At 37.8% G+C, this 20,832-nt stretch overlaps 1 protein-coding gene across 2 annotated transcripts in view; it reads left to right on the top strand.

Moving 5' to 3' along the window:
- The window catches only part of ZBTB41 (zinc finger and BTB domain containing 41), a 32,542-nt gene extending 12,952 nt beyond the window's left edge, over nt 1-19,590 (top strand). For both annotated transcript variants that reach the window (XM_034779171.1, XM_034779172.1), the window contains exons 7-11: nt 469-564; nt 1,396-1,502; nt 3,025-3,130; nt 13,383-13,471; nt 14,291-19,590. In XM_034779171.1, the coding sequence (XP_034635062.1) occupies nt 469-564; nt 1,396-1,502; nt 3,025-3,130; nt 13,383-13,471; nt 14,291-14,943 (1,051 nt within the window). In that variant the 3' untranslated portion in view covers nt 14,944-19,590. The remainder of the gene's footprint in view (nt 1-468; nt 565-1,395; nt 1,503-3,024; nt 3,131-13,382; nt 13,472-14,290) is intronic.
- The last annotated feature ends 1,242 nt before the right edge of the window (nt 19,591-20,832 follow it).

The following is a 20,832-nucleotide window of genomic DNA, read 5'->3' as shown; positions in this document are numbered from 1 at the left end:
AACTCAAATCATACATTAATTCTCATGGGACGTTATAAAATCCTGCTCCTACAAACTTAAAAAATCACAGTACTTCTAACTGAAAATATTTTACCAAATACTGGTAACATCTAGAATTACTATTTAAAAGAAACTAGAGAATTTTTTTTTCTTTCAGACAGCTTATATATTTGACAGCACTTTGTGAATAGTCAATGTCACTGTTTCAGTTGTATAGTCAATCAGTTCCCTCTGTTGCCTGAGTGGCGTCACAAAGTCACAGGAAAAGAATTAGAAAAAGAAAAGAGGAAATTGAATTCAGGAACTTTATTTGTTCATATTCTCTATAATTTAATACAAATACTTGAGTATTTAATCCTCTGTTTACCTAAAGTGATGCATCAGGATTAGAGAACATGATTCCATCTACACTTAAAAGTAGTAGTAACACTGAGTTTCTAAAACATTACTTTGTTTTTTTTAACCCAGAACAACTTTGAAAGAACATTTGAGAATTCATAGTGGGGAGAAACCTCATCTTTGTAGTATTTGTGGGCAGAGTTTTCGTCATGGAAGTTCCTACAGGTAATGAAGCAGATTCTAATTCTGTTTAAAGAGATTAAGCTACTACCTTCTAGATGGTGATATAGAGAGATCTCTCTCTCTCCTGCTTTTTCCCACAGACCTTGAAGAATTACGTTGATGATGTTTGATTTGGGTTTCCAATATGAGTAAACAACATTTTTAAAAATTGTTTTTTAACTTAAATGTGGGGAATTTAGATTTATATTTGTGTGTAAAATCCTTTTTATTTTTAATTATCTAAATTTGGGTCTTATTTACATGACAGAATCCCTTTCACATACTAAATATATCACAGTTTCGATGACAAACTTCAAGAAACAAAATGTTTGCATTGTTCTTTTCCTCAACTATAATACAGTTTATATTGAAGTTGACTTCTTCCAGACCTTATTCAAAATTTGAATAAGTGCTGTTTTTTGGGGGGAAACCATGGCAAGTAATGTACTGCAGTTTCCATGTTCATGTTCGTTAAGGTGAAGCTATAATCTAAAAAGTAATTAAAAAGACATCCTGAGTTCTCAGTGACTTCCATATTAAGTTTGCCTAGCTTTATAAGTAAACAAGAAAAAGCTATTACAAGCACTGCAAATTTAATTTGGGATTTGAAAGTAGAACTGTCGTCTTTCTGTCTCATTTAAGAACAGTAAATGATTCTGCAACTGGAAGTTATTTAGTTGTGTGAGCCAGAAAGGAATCCAGCTTCATATTCTACAGCTGTACTAGTTGCACATGCAGATCTGTTGAGGAAGATGCTATTTTTATAATGACATTTATAACCATAAGCATGTTAAACTTGAACAGTGAAATAAATTTCTCTATGTATTAATACAGACTTCATCTACGAGTTCACCATAATGACAAAAGGTACGAATGTGAAGAATGTGGGAAAACGTTTATTCGGCATGATCATCTAACAAAACACAAAAAAATACACTCAGGTAGGCTATATCTTTAGAAGCTTGATCAAATTAAGTAAGAGTGAGCAGAATATTAATTTTGGATGCTTATACTTTTTAAAGGTTTTAATAGGAGTGGTATTTAAGCCTATTACAAATGTTACTTATATCACTTTGTGTCGTATGGTAAGGTTTATTTATCTCTTCAAACACTTGCGAAGTTTAAGAGTAGAATGTTTCCTCTGTGTTAATAGAGAGAGTTGAGGGACAGTCAAAAGGTGTAACATTTATTTATTTAAAAAAGCAAATGTGATAAAAGAGGATTTTTTTGAGTTAAGATTTCTTTTGTATTAGCAGCTGTTTGAAACATTAACACCGTAACACAAACGAAGCTGTCATTCACACAATCTCTGTCGAAGTTTGCATCCTGATCACTTTAATATAGAGTACAAATATGGGACAATGACACTTGGACTGTCTGGGTTTCTAAAGTTCCTCATTGTGGATTGGTAGTTAGAAAATCCAACATATGGGGAGAATCAACTCTGAGCACAGTAAAGCAGGAGGAAGAATAGAAAAAAGGGTTTTTAACAACTCCCCTCCCCCCCAGCTATTTTGCATCTTGAGACAAATGAAAAGAGGATCAGATCTGTAGAGGAAAAGAAAGATTGGAACTATTGGGGATTTCTTTCTTCCTCCAGAACAGGCTCCTAAGGGAATATAAGATTCCCCAGAAGGTGGAAATTACTTTCCAAAACAGTGTGAAGATATGAAAGTGATCAAGGACTAAACTTTGCATGCCCTTGTTTGATAAAACAGCTTATTTAGTGTTTGAAACCCTAACACCCGCTATAAAACAAAGAAATCTTTGAAAACTCAGATACCAAAAAAATCCCCTTTTCTACTCTATTTGCCTTTTTTCCTCTAGAAAGTTACTTATTTTGACTGTCCAAACTCCCTCTGCTTACATGAGAAGAAATATTCTGCCACTTTGTGAAAGATCTCAAGATGACTCAAAAGAAACATCAAGACTTTTAAACAACATAAAAGGTAACTATTGAAAATCAGAAAAAAGGATTAACATTTGTATGTAGCACTAAGTTCTTAAAACTGATTGTTGAACTGGCGGTGCAAGAGACAGAAGTCCTACATTTACTCCAAAATTTAGGCTTTTTTAAGGCTCTTGGAGCTTGGATTGTAAAAGGTGGAATTTCAAGTCTCATGAAAGAGGGTGAACTTTTGGTCATTCTCTTGCCTCTCCGTCCTCTTCTCTCTGTGGCAGTATGGGGGTAATGTCCCCCAGCCGTGAAGATTAGCTACCGTGTCGGAGGAAGAAGAGACCAGGGAATGAGGAACCAAAAATGAAGAGATGGGTAAAAACTACATGTGTGCTTGGATCACCCCAAGGTCATGAAGTCATTGCTTTGGGTAATAGAAAATCCTTTTGAGATACGGAAGAGCTTTGGTTGTCTGGAGCCTTTGTACTAAACATGGTTGTACTTTTTCTGAGACTTGAATTCTTGTTACAACTTAATTTATATTTGTTATTGGTCTCCTTTTAAAGGTGAAAAAGCACATCAGTGTGAGGAGTGTGGAAAGTGTTTTGGCCGTAGAGACCACCTAACTGTCCATTACAAAAGTGTTCATCTAGGAGAGAAAGTGTGGCAAAAGTAGGTATCTTTTTAAAGTTTAAAAATTTCCATATTGTAAACGATGGACAAATTTTCATAAATTATTCTGATATGTGAAATGTTAGTTTTGCCTTTCTCTGTAATTCCATTATGCCAAGGTCCTTGGGTGACCCATAAAGCCAGTGTCAAGATCTGTGTTTTGAAATGGCCATGTAGAAATCATAGCCATCTTGGCAATCCAAACAAGACCTTTTTCATACCATAGTTAGGCTGAATAATCTTAAATTTTAAAAAGGATCAGATTTAGTTCTTCTGTCAATCTGTAATTTTGTTGTGTCAAAGTTAGACTCAGGACTGAGTTTGTCAGACCACTCTGTTTTATTAGCAGAGCGCTGTGCTAATAACACTCAGATAATGTGAGCACCATGCAAGATTCAAACAGTCTTATTTATACAGATAAAAAGGTTGTGAACTAAACAAAGGGACAGAGAGAGCAAAATTGTAAAATTTGCCTGGGGCACAATATGCATATCCTGCTTCCTTATTAACTCTTATCGCTCTAAGGCTAATGCTTCACCAATCGCCCTTAAGTGGAGCAGTTGATTAACAGTTAATGTCTGCTTTCCTGACACCTGGATTACAGCATTTCTTATTTCTACTTAAAGGTATACACAGCATTCTTTATTTCATTCTATTTCTTTAATATAATTCATTTCACTTTCACAATCCCTCCTTTTGGTCAAGCTTACGCAAAGACCAACAATTACTGGGTTCCGCATATTAATCGTTCTTTATCTCTTCGTTCATCAGTGATATTTAACATCATCATATTAGCACTCTGTTTTGGGGCAGTCACCTGGATGGCATACCTTACACAATTCTGGATACAACAGGAGATTAACTGAAAACATACAAAAATCATTAGGATTCCAAACAGGATAGTCAGGGCTCCCTGAAACAACCAGTTTTCTATGCCAGAGAAATTGAACAGGTTACTTAGCCACTTCCATAAAGAACTGGGCTCTTCATGGGGAATATATGCAATGTGTTCTAAGTGGCTAGTGCAATCTATTACCTCATTGGTGTCATCCGGTATAAACACACAACATTCTTTTCCAATGAGAGCACAGGTCCCTCCTTTGGCCGTCAGCACTATGTCCAATGCCTGACGGTTTTGAAGTGCCATCTGTCGCATCGCCCCTGTTTCTTTGGGCAGGGCTTTTAAACTCTCTCCGGTTTCATTTACCATTATTTCAACTACTGCTTGTAACCTCAGGAGCCTTTTTGCATGGTGTATTACTCCCCCAAGTGGGATAAGGGAACCGCCAATGGCCTCTTCCCAGGTTAAGGGGCTTACGTTATTTACATACCATTGGGCATCTGGTAAGTCCCTTCTTCTACGCCGGAAATTACGGAGGCGTTCTCGTGGGAAGGACCCTAGCACTCGGAATTGTGGGAAGAGTCAGGCGGGATAACAGATACCTGACCAGTTAGCTGGTAACGCAGTATAAGCTTTGGTCCCACAAACCCAATGATGGCCTTTTAAGGCCGGGAAGGGTCGGTTGCACCCATTTGTCACATAGGTGCCTGCAAAGGAGGAGTAATATCCTTCAAAGGACAGAGGGTAATTCTCCTTACGAGGAGTGGTGGTATTTGCATGGCATTGAAAGATTGTATTGTTTTCACTAAGATTACTGTAGGGGGAACACGAGATTGATTTTTCTGTTTGATCCCAGGTCGTGAAAAAAATTCATATCCCCATACCCGGCTCGCCACTCTTTAGTTTTATTCGAATAATCCCATACGCCATGGGATTCACAATATGCTGAAAGCAACGGCTTTTTCCCAGATCCAACCCTGTCCCATTACACACCCAACACCAATGACCTTTTCCCTCTACCACACTTATCCATTTAGATATATTTATTCACACTGCCAAGTGTCATTGCTGTTCCATGTTTTGTTAAATGGACGAGGTTCTCCAGTGAGGTCTGAGGAATTGAGTGGGATTGCCAGGACAGGAACACCAGCTTGAGAGTGGGCTGGGATGTGGCTGCAGACCCAGCAATTAGAAATATTAAGGGTCTGAGCTGTCCACACTTGCTGCTGGATAAAAGAATTGTCATTGTGGACTCCCCAGACCTTAAGACACCAGCAGCCAAGGAACAGGCGCCACCAGAAGCGCCTGTTGGAGGCAAGGCCCTCCTGGTTCTGACAACCTCAACTGAGGTCACGTTTTTATGTCACGCAGTCACGTTTTTATGTCCAGCAGGCGCCAGGCTCACTACTGCTCCTTCTCGGGCCTTGCTTTAGGTCGTCGTCTGCTTCTGGCAACCCTTATGAGAGCGTAGATGGTAAGGTATTGCAGGCTGTTCCTCTAAGTCGTCTTCTGGAGTCAAAATTGACTCTGCGTGGTCCTGAGGTGGTGATTGGTTCGCTGGGGGTGGTGCCTTCTTACACTGCGAAGCATGTATCCACGCTGCAATGCCAGACAGTTTAACAGCCGTCTGAATAGTAAGCAGTACCTGATGATTCTTTGATGTCCTTTAAGTCTCTTTACTACTTTTTCCTTGACTCTGACTATAACAATGGCCTTCACTTATCTTCTCCTGATGCATACGTTCCTCATTCACACAAACAGATTGAGAATATAAACAGTAGTATTTATATCGAGCAAAAAGGGAATGCAAATTGAACCTTGCTAAGCTTTACAATCAATAACCAAGACAATCAAAAAGAAGAACAGGAGTACTTGTGGCACCTTAGAGACTAACAAATTTATTAGAGCATAAGCTTTCGTGGACTACAGCCCACTTCTTCGGATGCATATAGAATGGAACATATAATGAGGAGATATATATACACACATACAGAGAGCATAAACAGGTGGGAGTTGTCTTACCAACTCTGAGAGGCCAATTAATTAAGAGGGGGGGAAAAAAAAAAAAAAAAACTTTTGAAGTGATAATCAAGCTAGCCGAGTACAGACAGTGTGATAAGAAGTGTGAGAGTACTTACAAGGGGAAATAGAGTCAACGTTTGTAATGGCTCAGCCATTCCCAGTTTGATATGCAAACTAGACACAATCAACTCCGGTTTGAATAAGGACTGGGAATGGCTGAGCCATTACAAACGTTGACTCTATTTCCCCTTGTAAGTACTCTCACACTTCTTATCACACTGTCTGTACTCGGCTAGCTTGATTATCACTTCAAAAGTTTTTTTTTTTTTTTTTTTCCTCTTAATTAATTGGCCTCTCAGAGTTGGTAAGACAACTCCCACCTGTTTATGCTCTCTGTATGTGTGTATATATATCGCCTCATTATATGTTCCATTCTATATGCATCCGAAGAAGTGGGCTGTAGTCCACGAAAGCTTATGCTCTAATAAATTTGTTAGTCTCTAAGGTGCCACAAGTACTCCTGTTCTTCTTTTTGCGGATACAGACTAACACGGCTGTTACTCTGAAACAAGACAATCAAATCATACATTAATTCTTATGGGACATTATAAAATCCTGCTCCTACATATCCCCCTTTTTGGCACTAAGATTAATCGCCAGTGTCACTTCTTATTTAGTCCACATAATCGAAAATACTGGGAGGTGATTTGGGCCTGTGGCTCTAGCTTTGCATACATTTGTTTTATCCAACAGCACATTTCAAACATTCCAATTAAACACATACAATTTAAAACCAAAAACAATTAGGGTTAGTAACATTAGTATGCCAGTAGCTGTGGGAGACCGTTCAGAAAATATGTTATGTCTTTCTGCAGGGGCAATTCTTAACATGTTGCCATTTGCATGTATAATATGAATGGTTCCGTTTCCCACATTGCCTTTTTGTTTGTTTTAGGAACTGTTACTGTGTTTACAAAAGGTAAAAAGGTACTTACGTTACATTTACATTTATCTATTGGAAGGTTGCTAACACTTCCATTCTTTTAAAACACTTTTCTCCAAGAATTAACACATACACATAACCCATTATACAGTACTTTGGTCTCATTATTTATTTTATCCCACATACAGGATCCTAGTGAGATGTCTTTACTACAGGGCTTTGGAGCAACAGGCATAGATAAGCATACCTTTATTTGCTGTTTCTTTGTGCTGGCAGTTCTTTCCTTCCTTTATCAGTTAGGTAATTTGCATCAACACAGGCTTGGCTTTTGGATTCAAAGCCATCAGCAGAGCTCAGAGACTGTCTTAAAAGGAACACAATTAACTTTTACCAGAGTTTTGATTACTTTTAACTCTTGCTTCCAAAACACACAGAGATCTGAAAAAGAGAACACAATCTATTGTGGCTCCTTTGGAGCCCTAATAGGATTTTAATTAAGTAGCATGTTTTGTTTGCATTTCTTTTACCCCCCTCTATAATATACACTGCACGTCTACACATTCCTTCTATACTTTAACTTTTAAAACATTAGCCATATTAATTTTTACATAAGGTGTAACTGTTTCTTTTGTTCTTCGATAAGGGTACATAAAAACTCTAAGTGACAGTCTGATTACACACAGCCATTTTAAGGCTCAGTGTTTCTAACATTGCTTCTTTTTGTTTTGTGCATCTCACCCCTGCTTTGCTTCAGAGGGGTACTGTCTTTATTCTTTTACTACGGTTCTCATCTGCTATTTTGTTACAAAACCAACCAAACAAAAAGAATCCAGAATCTCTCCCTATTCTTCTGATTTTTGACTGCCCTGCTGCAGCCATGACTTGATTCTTTACAAAATTTAAAATCTTTTTAAATAAAGAATCAAGTTACCCCTTAAGGGTTAAATACCAAAGCCAACCAAAACTGATTACCTGTGTCTGGCAAAAAGGTCTGTCAGTTTTGCAACTTTGAATTAAAGAATCAAATGGATTTTTAGTGGCATTATAAACAAAACAAAACCAATTTATCTTAAACCTACAAAACAGGAGTTTTACAAACCTCACATTTCCACAGACAGATACATACATATTTTCTTTTCCTTAACATCCCTTTTTATACTGCTTTATTTTTACATAGCTGTAGATAGATTACATTACCTTTATACATTTGGGGCAGTTAAGTTCCAATAGAACCCCCCTATGGTCTTTTAGCAAATTTGACTCAATTGTCCATAGTCAAATGATTTCAATCAGATTGTCTCTTTACCTGGATTGTTTACAGACATTCCTTTGGGAAAAGGGCCCATTTTTCCTTCAGAATGGCTGCAAAGAAACCAAGAATTGTTTTTTTCTCTTTAACGTGGTCCTTTTTAACATTTTCACGAAGTTTAACTGCTTAATTCTCTCTAGCCTCTGTAGAGTTAACTTTTTCACTCTTTGCTTTAATCGCTTGTTTATCTCCCAAAATGACACCTTTATCAACTCAGATTTCACCATTTTAAGTATTGTTCCAGGGGTTCATGCTTGCACTTACTGCTTCTTTTACTCCTGACACTATGCTCTTAGGGCTTCCAACCTGTTTTTCAGTTTCTTTATCTGTTGCTTGCCTGCTTGTCTCGGCCCTATCCTGCTTTTTCTAATGAACCGTTTTTGTGAGTGATATTGTGGTTATTTCACAATTTTGAAACAAATGTTAAAGGAAAGGGACCAGAAAGGGTGGGGGCTAGTTGAGGAGCCCACCTCCTTGCTGAATTGGTAGTGAAACACTGAAGAATCAGTTTCTGAGGCAGACAACGAAGGGGAACAGAACAAGGGTGTTTTTTGCCCTTTTTACAATGAGATGGGAGTATGGAGGGGCTTGGGATCGATCTGGGGTTTTGTTTTGTTTTTTTCCGGAGAACGGGGTAAAGGGGAGTGCTCGGTCTGGTGGTGGGAGAGGAGGCTTTTAATAAAGCTTAACTTCTTATTTGAATCTTTTGAGAGAGGTGAGTTTTGATTTTTGTCCTCCCATGATTTGCCTCTTCCCACCTCTGCATGAAACAATTAACCTCTCCTTTGGCCAATTTAGTTTTAGGTTGGCAGAGTTTGTCTTTTAAGACACCCACTCAGTCATTGTCCAAAGATATTAACAGTGGCCACTGAGTTTTGGGATCTCCCTGTGTTAGCCTAGACCATTTTTCCAGAAATTTACAGGAGTCCGGACCCTTCCTAAAATACATAAAATGTTTTCGGGAACTGTCCCGACTTAGATGTCTGGTTTACACACACCAATCACATAAGAAGGAAATTCGGGTTCGTCAGAGCGATGCCCGGTGCAACACACAAAAGGAGCCCACAGGCTACTGCCTCAATTGCCCTTGCTTTCACACCAAGGGTTTTACCCAAGATGCGGTGTGGCTGCGATTGTGCAGATTTCACTCACGCAGACTGCGGGGACGGGAACCCCTTGGTCGGCCGATCCCCAGATGGAGACGGCACCCAGACTCAAACACTCCACAGGAAGACGGATAGACAAAGAGACAGGATAGTCCTCAGTCCAGACAAAACACGGAAATAATTACACTGCTCTACAGCCAAAATGCTTCTGAAATAAATGTAGTCAAAGTTTACTAATTCTGGGTCACTGAGAACGAAAATGATGCTTAAAATTGTTGATTGGCTCTAGTTTTCAAGATATGCTATTGGGTCAGTATATACGACCCTTGACTTGGGAATGGCGGAGGATAAGTGAGTTATAAAGGGAAGGGATCTCAATTTAAACCAGAAATGACTAAAATACATCTTTGACTGGATCTATGAATAAATCTATGACTGGGTTTGGACAGCACTTGCTTTTTAGGCAAAACAATGAATGATGCAATCTGAAGCTGGTATTGCGTCATACATGATATGAATTACATCATGTTATTCCTAGAAGTCATAGATGATGCAATCATAACGAAGCTTACATCACTCTGTTGAACAAATTGCCCTATATCAGCTCCAGAAATCATAGTGTCGTGCTCTCTTATTTGTCAGTGTTTGATTTTGCAAAGGGACACATTTCTGTTTGGCCAAAGTGAGCAGAGATGCCTCGTACTTGTGTGAACAGTGCAGATAACTTCTGCTATGTTTGTGGTGAAGTGACTTTTGCATCACAAAAGTGCAGTATAACCACTGTGGTTAAGAAAGCCTATCCCCTTTATTTTGGCTGCAAAATTGGAGATCAGGACAAGAGGTGGGCCCACATATGCTGCAACACTTGTGCAACAAATCTTCGCCAGTGGTTGAACAGGAAAAGGAAATCTATGCCTTTTGCAGTGCCAATGATTTGGAGGGAGCCAACAGATCATATCAGCAATTGTTACTTCTGCATGGTGCCTCCAGTTGGGAAAGGTGTGTCAAAGAAGAAAAAGTGGACTGTGCATTATCCAAACATTCCATCAGCTATACGCCCAGTACCCCACGGAGAAGAACTGCCGGTTCCTGATGCACCAGAATCATTCTCACTTGAGTCAGACGAGGAAGAGGATGAAACTTCTGGTCCTGAACCATCAATGTCACAGGACCCACATTTTCTCCCATCCTCCTCCTCTGAACCACACCTCATAACACAAGGTGAACTGAATGACCTTGTCAGGGATTTGGAACTACCCAAGAGTAAGGCAGAGCTGTTGGACTCCAGACTACAGCAGTGGAATCTCCTGGCAGGTGATGTTTCCATGTTCTGTGACCGTCAAAAGGATCTTGTCCCATTCTTCATGGAAGGTGATCTTGTAGCCTGCAACAACATCGATGGTGTGATGGCAGCCCTCAACATCGTTCACGATCCCGATGAGTGGAGACTGTTCATTGATTCATCCAAGACGAGTCTTAAAGCTGTTTTACTGCATAATGGCAATGTTTTGCCATCAATTCCAGTTGGTCATGCAGTCCATATGAAGGAAACCTATGACAACATGAAACAACTTTTCAAGTGCATAAACTATGACCAACATCAGTGGCAGCTTTGTGGTGATTTGAAGGTTGTTGCTCTCTTGCTTGGTCTGCAGACTGGATACACAAAATACTGCTGTTTTCTCTGCAAATGGGATAGTCGTGCAAGAGATTCCCACTACATCAAGAAAGATTGGCCACTCTGACAGTCATTGGAGCCTGATAGGAAAAGTGTTCAGCATCCACCACTTGTTGAATCAAGGAAGATTTTGTTACCACGCTTACACATCAAGCTGGGTCTGATGAAGGCCATTGACAAAACACAAGCAGCTTTCAAGTACCTCCGTGGAAAATTTCCAAGGTTAAGCGAAGCTTAGATAAAGGAAAGTGTCTTTGTTGGTCCTCAGATTCGTGAACTTCTTCGAGACGATGCATTTGATCATGCACTGCATGGCAAGGAAAAGATGGCATGGAAAGCCTTCCAGTTAGTGGCAATAAATTTTCTCGGAAACAACAAGGCAGACAACTACAGGTTGTTGGTGGAAAACCTCCTCAAGGCATACAAAAGCTTTGATTGCAACATGTCATTAAAGATACATTTTTTTGCACTCTCATCTAGATTTTTTTCCACCGAACTGCGGAGCAGTGAGCGACGAGCACGGCGAGCGATTTCACCAGGACATTGCAACAATGAAGAAACGCTATCAGGGCAAATGGAGCCCCTCAATGCTTGCAGACTATTGCTGGACAGTGACAAGAGATGCTCCATTTACTGAATACAAGAGACAAGCCAAGAAGTGCCGAGTAGACACGGAATAGGACTAAACTATGTACATAATTTTTGCCTTTTGTTTCATAATACATTTTATTTATATAACCCTTTTGCTGATTTTGAAAGTGTTACATAAACAGGACAGGTGAAATATTATCATGTAAAGCAACCATAAACACATGAAAAGAGCTAGGTATACAATTTATGATTAAAACTCTATCTACACAATATACATAGACATAAAATGTAAAAACTTAAATATCTTAGAAACAGTAGCCAAACAGTTGTTTTAATTGTCATATTTGAATTCAGCACATCAAAATACATAATAGCACATTTTATCTCTGAAGCAGACGACTTCTCAAAAATTGTAGACCAGTGTTACCTGACCAGATTCCTGATGTCAGATCCCGGGATCCCTACCAGAACAGAGTGGGAACCAACAGGTTCGATGGCGTAGACCTACCTGTGGTCATGCGCCCTTCCGTTCAGGAGGAGGACCACTAGGGCCAAATGCCCAGGTGCCGTCTGCTGCGGTCGTCCTACAAAAACAGTCAGGAATCACACGGCCCCAGTGAAGACGGTTGCTATCTCAGTGGGACCTCCAAATTGTCAAAGTTAGACTCAGGACTGAGTTTGTCAGACCACTCTGTTTTATTAGCAGAGCGCTGTGCTAATAACACTCAGATAATGTGAGCACCATGCAAGATTCAAACAGTCTTATTTATACAGATAAAAGGGTGTGAACTAAACAAAGGGACAGAGAGCAAAATTGTAAAATTTGCCTGGGGCACAATATGCATATCCTGCTTCCTTATTAACTCTTATCGCTCTAAGGCTAATGCTTCACCAATCGCCCTTAAGTGGAGCAGTTGATTAACAGTTAATGTCTGCTTTCCTGACACCTGGATTACAGCATTTCTCATTTCTGCTTAAAGGTATATACAGCATTCTTTATTTCATTCTATTTCTTTAATATAATTCATTTCACTTTCACAGTTGGTAGCCTGTTGTTTCCTACAACAACTTAATCTAATTACCATCTACAAACTGGGCAAATGATTGAATTGCAAGAAGTCAGTTCAGTAGTCTGTGAGCTCTCCCAAAGTCCTTATACTTTACTTTAACATGGAAAACCAGAACTAGCTTTCAGGACAAACTCATTGCTTTCAATATTTGTTCATATTTTGAATAATTTACTGTAAATCTTAGCTAACAGAAGTGCATAAAATCAATTACAGGGTTGTTTAGCTTTTATTTTGTCAGTACTTAAATTCACTGCCTCAGTCAACACATTTCATTGTCACTTTTTTCTACCTGGGAGGAAAGGAACATAAGCCAGTCTTAAGGCTTGTTTTGTAGCATAACTTGCTGCCAAACTGAAAACCAACTTTGGATGTTGACCTGAAGGATCCTCTCCAGGGCACATTTGGGTTTCAGATGGGAAGTTTTAAATAGATTTGCTGAACACAAAGTACTAGACTACTCATTTTGCAGAGTAGTCTAGAAAATAATTGAGATGGCCCTCTGACAAGTGGATGCCTAAAGGAATTGCCTGTCACCTCCAGATATGTTTTATATTGTAATATAAATGTAGAGGGAGGAATACAGAAATATGTAACTCTTATACAGTTTGTAGAATCTTTAAAGGCTATGTACATATTTGAGACTTTTTGGAAAAACCTGATCTTCTAATGTAAACGTGTTTTCTTCTTTGCAGATATAAAGCAACATTTCATCAGTGTGACGTCTGCAAGAAAGTTTTTAAAGGGAAATCAAGTTTGGAAATGCATTTTAGGACACATTCAGGTAAAACTTTATCGATCATTCTGTGTTACTGCCAACTTGGAGTGACAGGAGATGATGATGATAAATTATCACTGGACTGACAGAATTCTTCTAATTCTTCAGGCTTTATGACCCTTTAGGGCAGCAGTAGCATGAACTGAGCTCCCTACTGCTTGTATGCCATCCCGTGCTGAGTGTGAATACTGCCCTCTGAATGTAGTAGTCAGTTCTTTTTAGACTTCCCTAGGCAAAGGAGCTTCTGATTTTGTATGTGTTCTACTGATGCTCATTGTATATTCTTACTAAATTTACTCATACCTTCTACTCAGTCTGGAGATCTAGGGAATACTTAATTTCACTTTGTAACCTAAATCAGGATTTGGAACCTAACTATCCAGGGGAAAGGTTAGTGTCTTAATACACTCAGCTCTGCATCCTCTGATTCCTCTGCAAGAAAGTAATTGTTCATGAGAAAGACCTAAAAAAAAAAAAAAAAAAAAAAAAAAGCTAAATTGAGCTTCTTTAGCAATAGAACAATAACGTGAATGTTATTTCTCTTTGTTAGATTTACTGACTGGTCCTCTTAGTGTGCACTTGGCAAAAATCCGAACTAGTTGGATTTGACGAGAATGCTTTACGGATATCACTTCAAAATAACTTTTCTGTTTTTACTTAGTGAATTGTATTCTCAGATGCCAAATGTATTTTTTTCCAGTACAGCTACTTGAGAACCATGTTTATTATATAATATAGTCCCCCATCCCGAACCATATGGTTTCTACATAGTGATACTTGACTTCACATTTTTATCTATTAATGCTGATTCCTTTTGTTCTACAGGTGAGAAACCATACAAATGTCAAATCTGTAGCCAGTCCTTTAGAATTAAGAAGACATTAACAAAACACATGGTTATTCATTCAGATGCTCGACCTTTTAACTGCCAGCATTGCAATGCAACATTTAAACGAAAAGACAAGTTGAAATACCATATTGACCATGTACATGGAACAAAAGCTGCAGAAGAAACAGTAACCACTTCTGAAGAGAAAGTAATCTCCTTGCCAGTACAGTACACCCCTGATGACAAAGTTTTCCAAATTGAGTCTAAACCATACATGGATCAGCCCGAAGTTTACGAAACAGAAGTCAAACCTATGCTACAGAATGTACCAGCAGAAGTATGTGTGCCAGTAACACTGGTACCAGTTCAGATGCGGGAACCTCAAGCTGATCTAGTACAACATACCACTACTCTCTCACCCCAGTCTCATGGCATTCTTCCCCCACAGATACAGCAGCCAGATTATCAACGAACAACAGAAATGGCATTTCTGGAAAAATATACTCTCACTCCCCAGCCTGCAAATATAGTTCATCCTGTCAGACCTGAGCAAATGTTGGATCCTAGAGACCAATCTTACCTTGGAACTTTATTGGGGCTTGATACAGCTCCAACTGTACAGAATATGTCAAATAATGAACATTCATGATCGGACCCATAACATTCCACCTAACTTACCAAGCCATTAGCCACCAGAGGACTAATATGGCTACTAAGTTTTTTGTAGTTTATTTGGACTTCTAGTCTTTTATGAACAGTTTTGTTGAGTGCAAGGAAAAAATAGATTTGTTTGCATATATGAACATTAAGACACATTTTGATGTATATTTATAGTGTTTCTTGTGGTTTTAAAGACTTTTAAAAATCTTATAGAAGGTCTTTTGAAAACAGGTTCTCAAATATCTTTTAAGAATACTAGCTGCAGCAAACTTTAATCCCATACCTGGCCATTAATAAAAATAATTGTTCACCTGTCTGCATCTCACTTTCCAAATAAACCTTTCTTTAGATAATGGAAAAGTATATTAGAAGGGTTATGGCCAATTCATTAGGGTCACGATTGGAAAAGAACATGAAACTAAACCTCTTAATGATCCCTCACCTTAAACTAAAATTTAACTTTATCCCAGACAAACCTGGTTACATTTTTTTACTGTAATTCATATCTGAATAATGGAATTATGAATCTGAGACTATAAACAGTACTTGTGCTCTCTTAACCTTGGTTCAATCTTCTAGAACGTTTCCAACATTTGGGCCTTGAAAGGTTTAGAGATGTGGTGATAATATACTGTAACTCTCAGGCAATAATAAGATTGGAATAGTTCATCCTTGTTTATGAGCACAGAATCAAACCAAGCTGAAGTCCGCACTGGTATGCCCATTTCTACATTACTGCTGTGTAAAGTAATGTAAAAAGCTCTTTTCAGAAAAGTAATTTGCTTCAATTCATTAAAAGATTAATGAAATCAGCAATTATAAATCTTCAGTTGGCTTCTGGAAAAGAAAGTGAAAGGAAGTCATTTGTTTTTTCACCTTACATGATATACATTGTATATAGGTGACAAATAATTAGGAAGAGGAAGGAAGATTAGAACATGTAAGGGCTTTAACTATTTTTATTGTTTCCTTACTGTTCTTCTAGTGTAGAACCATATCAAATCCACTATCTAGAATAATTTAAATTATTAAATCCCTCAAATTTTCTTCTAAGTGGAGCTCTGCAAATCCTTGGATATCTGCAGATCATTTTTGTGGATTGCGGATCGGATGCGCATACAAACTTTGTATCCGTGCAGGGTTCTACTTCTAACCTCATTCCCAAAATAATACTTTCCTTGTTTTAGACTCAGTCAATCTTGTGCCAAAGGAAATACGTGGAATCATGCTTGTCTCTCAATTATGTCTCATTAGGGATTACATTTTAAACTAATGTCTACTTCCCATTAAAAATCTGGTTTTCTTGCTTTTATTATTATTGTAAAATATTTATATCCAATTTCTAAATTATGAAACAAAGTTCATTTGCCATGGTGAGTTGTTGTTAAAGTTCTGCATTTGGTAGGAGCATAAATAGTTTCTGAAAAAATGTCAGCATCCTACTGCTACAAACTCTCTTAATGGCCCTATCTTATAAAATGCTAATCACTTTCTGTGAGGTGTTTGAGTGCTTTTCAGGATTGGGGCCAGGACTTGGTGTTTGGTCATGTGTAGAAACTTTTCAACCTCACTGATTCTCATCTAAGTGCACCAAAGATTTCTGTTAGCAGTTGAATTAGTACTAGCCTGCATAGAATTCAAATGTATCATTATTTAAATAAGGACTTGTCCAAAGAAGCACAATAGAAGTCCTAGACTTACAGATCTTTAAAATTCAGTTCCAATAGTGGGACTAAGTGTATGTTTAATTGTTTTGTGTCTATATGTACAAAGCAAGATGAGATGAAGTACTCTGGGAACGTTCATACGGAGATGCTGTACATATGTCAGGTAAAAAGATGAGTACTAATTAACATTATACAACAATATTCAGCCCATTGAATGCCATCTTCTAAAAGGACACTGTCAAGTACTGTGCTCCCCGCTTGTTCTCTGCAAAAAAAAAAAAAAAAAAAAAAAAGTTTTAAATGACCACCATTCTTGCACTCCAATGCACAAAAATACTATTTAGTGTGTACCTTTAAAGTTGACAAGCACTGGAGTTTTTACCCTTCTGTACGCCCATACTGTTTGTGAAACACAAACCAATGTGGTTTCCAAAGGTTATGCTCATACCATCAAAGATAAACTGACATCAATGCTGTCAGCACAGTTCTGAGACTGACATTCTAACTTTGCATTCTTTACTTACTTACTTCCTCTGCAATGAGTGTGGAGAGGATTTCAATTAAACAGTGGCTTAAAAATTTTGGTGGTTAAGTTTTGTTTTATTTTGTTTTTAAATCCAATCAGTCTGGAACACACTTCACATTATTTAAGTAATATATGCCCCAAATTCAACCTCAACATTTAATGTTCTTTTTAGGTCTGTCATGATTGTGCCTATTTGTACATTGACTGATCACTCTAGTTGATTAATTATTAAAGCCAATATTTTCAAAAGTGCCTAGTGACTTTGGGTGCTCAACTGGAGACACTTTAAAGGTGTTTAAGTTGGGTACTCCAGATCACTATGCTCTCTTAAAAATGTTGGCCTAATAGTTCATCAGTTCAGTTTTACAGTTAACCAAACTAGTTTGCATCTTTACCTGCTGGTCAGGCTCAATCATTGCCTGAAGGGAAAAAATAGTTCATGTAGGAAAAATTACATAGAATTGCTAAATTATTAAATAGTTAATTTTTTTCATGTGCTGGGTTTTGATTCTTATGGCCTTATGGGTATAGTGAATTTGCATGTGAGTCAAGTAAATCACCATGGACTGGTACTTCATTCTATAAGCATGAACAGATGATCTTCAACCTGAGAGAGAGCCCTATTTCTGAATAAAATGGTTTGGATTGAGAGAAAAATATGAACCATCTTGACTGCACAGATCATAGCTTCTTGGCCATGGTACCGTCATATATCAATAAACACATGTATTTGTACCTATATAACTAGAGCATATTCTTTAAGCATTGAGAGAGAGCTTTTACAATAAAGGCTGCTTTAATCTTGTAGCATTGACTCAGCTCACCACTTAGACCCACATCCTTCTTAAGCTTTCTCTTTAAAATGTCACTTTCTGATCAGTGCCAAATATTTAAAAATTGTGGGGGGGTTTTCCTCCCACAAAAACAGCTTTGGGAGGAAAAGTGGAATCTTCATTTGTGCTCTTCTATCTAAAAGGGTTTTTGTGAAATTTTCTTTAATCTTAGGCTCCTATGTAGTTCTGCAAAAAATACTGCATTTATGTTCTGTTTACATATTGCATATGCCTTTCAAAAAACCTTTGATTTTTCCCTTGTATTTACCAGGTCACTGATTATTCCAAGATATCATATCTTTGAATGGGATTTATTTATTTATTTTAAGAAATTCTTCCTGAGCATTGCTACTCTTTCTACAGTAGTATCGTTTTCCAAGGCTGTCCTTATTCTGGACAGCAGCAGTAGTAGTGACAGTGGTATAGCTTGGCTTATATTGTGTACCTTGAAGATTAAAAATATGTAAATTAAAAGTAAAATAATATTTTAAGACTAATCATGTCTCAAATACCACTCAGAAATGAAAGACTTAAAGTGTAAAGAAAACTGATACACTGTAGTAAACAATCCTGGGGAGAAACATATTGGGAACAGAATTTTCTGGACAGGTCACTTGTTCCAATATCCAAAATATAATGCTTCAGAGCAAGTCAATAACCTCTTCATAATGTGCTTGACCAGATGTAAAATGCATTATGTAGACAGGGAATTAATTACCCTTCCCTCCCCCCTGCCTTTCTTGGTTTTTTTTTTTTTTTTTTTTTTTTTAATTATTTTTATTTTTTTAAGGTGGAGCTTTCACGTAAAGCAGACATGAACTGTGAGAATATAGTTGCAGATCAGAGCTTTTTTTCCTTCTTGGGGTGGAGATGGGGAATCCATTCATGGATATCTGCATAAAAGTAAAAAGCAATTCGAGATCAATTTCCTTAAATTGATCTCACATGAATAATAACTTCAGGCTTCAGGAATTGATATGGTGCTTGAGTGCAGGAAGCATATTTGTGTGTGTGTGTGTATCCTTATGATTGCTGTCATCTTTGACCTTGCTTATAAGATCAGGAGTATTTAAGTCATGTCATCATGGGCCTCTTCTTTAACAAGCTAACATGCATAAGTATTGATTGAATGTTACTGCTGAAAAAAAGGGGGCAGACACTTTGATAAAATCCATAACTGTCCTTTCTCTATATTTTATGATGACTGTTCTGGTGCATTAAAGGTAACTATTTTCAAATTGTTTGAAGTCTCCCATAACAAAGCATTTTGTTCATTTTAAAATGTTAAACTTTTTTATATAAAAAAGAGCAAAATAAAAAAATTGGTAATATTTGGCCACTGTTATTTGAAATGCTGTGCTTTTTAGTGCGGTCTGTAATAGACTGATACTTTAGGTGGAAGTCTTTTTAAGTACAATTGTCTTTTTTTTAGGGAAAAATCACTCTGCTATAAGGCATTGTAAATGTAGAATAACTCAGTCCTCTGTGTAATTGTTTGATATTAAATTTTTTAAGTTCCTTTGTCCTAATGTTGCTTGCATTTCAACATTTCTTGCAGGAGTGGTTGTGTAGGAGCAGGATTTTATAATTGTACTATGAGAATTAATGTATGATTTGATTTTATCCTGCCAGACACCCTTTTTTTGAATAGCAGAAAGGAATGAATAGACCAGAAGAATCCTTATGACTAATTATGGTCACCCTTTTGTTTTAAGATAAGTTTATAATGACTACTGTGGTTTCCCACATGCATTACAAATTGGGCCCTCTTTAGTTCTTTGTTTTAAGGTTTAGATAGTAAGAGACAGAATTCTGTATTGTGTTTTATGTTAAGTAGATTAGGGGAATATTGAAGGCCTGGGTCTCAATGTAAATTGTCTTGGTTATTGGTTCTAAAACTTAGCAAGGTTTAATTTGCAATGCCTTTTTGCTCAATATAGACTGACGCTGTTTGTATTCTCAAAGGCCTGTGTGAATGAGGAATGTATGCATCAGAAAAAAATAAGGTGGAAGGCCATTGTTTTAGCCAAAAGGTCAAGGAAGAAGGAGTGAAAAGACTTAACCATCAATGCGCATCCATAATGAAGAGAGGGCAGATTGACAGCCCTAAGGTGAAGGCTGGCACCCCTAAGAACAATTAATTAAATCTAAACCAGGACAGAATGACCCTCTTGGAGGTGTATTGGAATGTTAACATCAAAAAATACACCAATTAAGAAGTGACAGAGTCCTGTGGCACCTTATAGACTAACAGACGTATTGGAGCATAAGCTTTTGTGGGTGAATACCCACTTCGCATGTGCATCTGATGAAGTGGGTATTCACCCATGAAAGCTTATGCTCTAATAAGTCTGTTAGTCTATAAGGTGCCCTAGGACTTAGTCTGGATCTGTAAAAAGCAACAAACATTGCTACCCCTCTGATACTTGACACCAATTAAGACGTAACTCTGACTCAAACTGACACAGCAAAATCCATAGACTTCAACAGAAAAAACAAAACAGGGTGCTCTGCCATGGGGCTTTGGGTTAGTCTTGCCACACTCCAGAAGCATAGGATCACGACTGACAGAGCCTGGCTCCCTTCTGCAACCAATCTGGCTGTCCACTAGAATGATCCAGACTCTGAACTGGTAACTGTAAACATCAACTGACAGAACTGTGTGTGTATGACTAAAAAGCATATGCTAACTTGTATTTTCAATAAATGTGGAGTATTTGCCTTTTCCTCTATAAAAGATCCCGTGTGGTTTGTATAGCATAACAGTTGTTGGTCTAGGTTTGAACTGATTAACAGCATGAAAATGCAGTATTCTATCTTTCAGATTCAAAGATAATGGAAGACGAACTATC

This window comes from Trachemys scripta, chromosome 8, assembly GCF_013100865.1.
Source record: "Trachemys scripta elegans isolate TJP31775 chromosome 8, CAS_Tse_1.0, whole genome shotgun sequence".
Taxonomy (NCBI): Eukaryota; Metazoa; Chordata; order Testudines; family Emydidae; genus Trachemys; species Trachemys scripta.
This window is presented reverse-complemented; position numbering and strand designations above follow the sequence as displayed.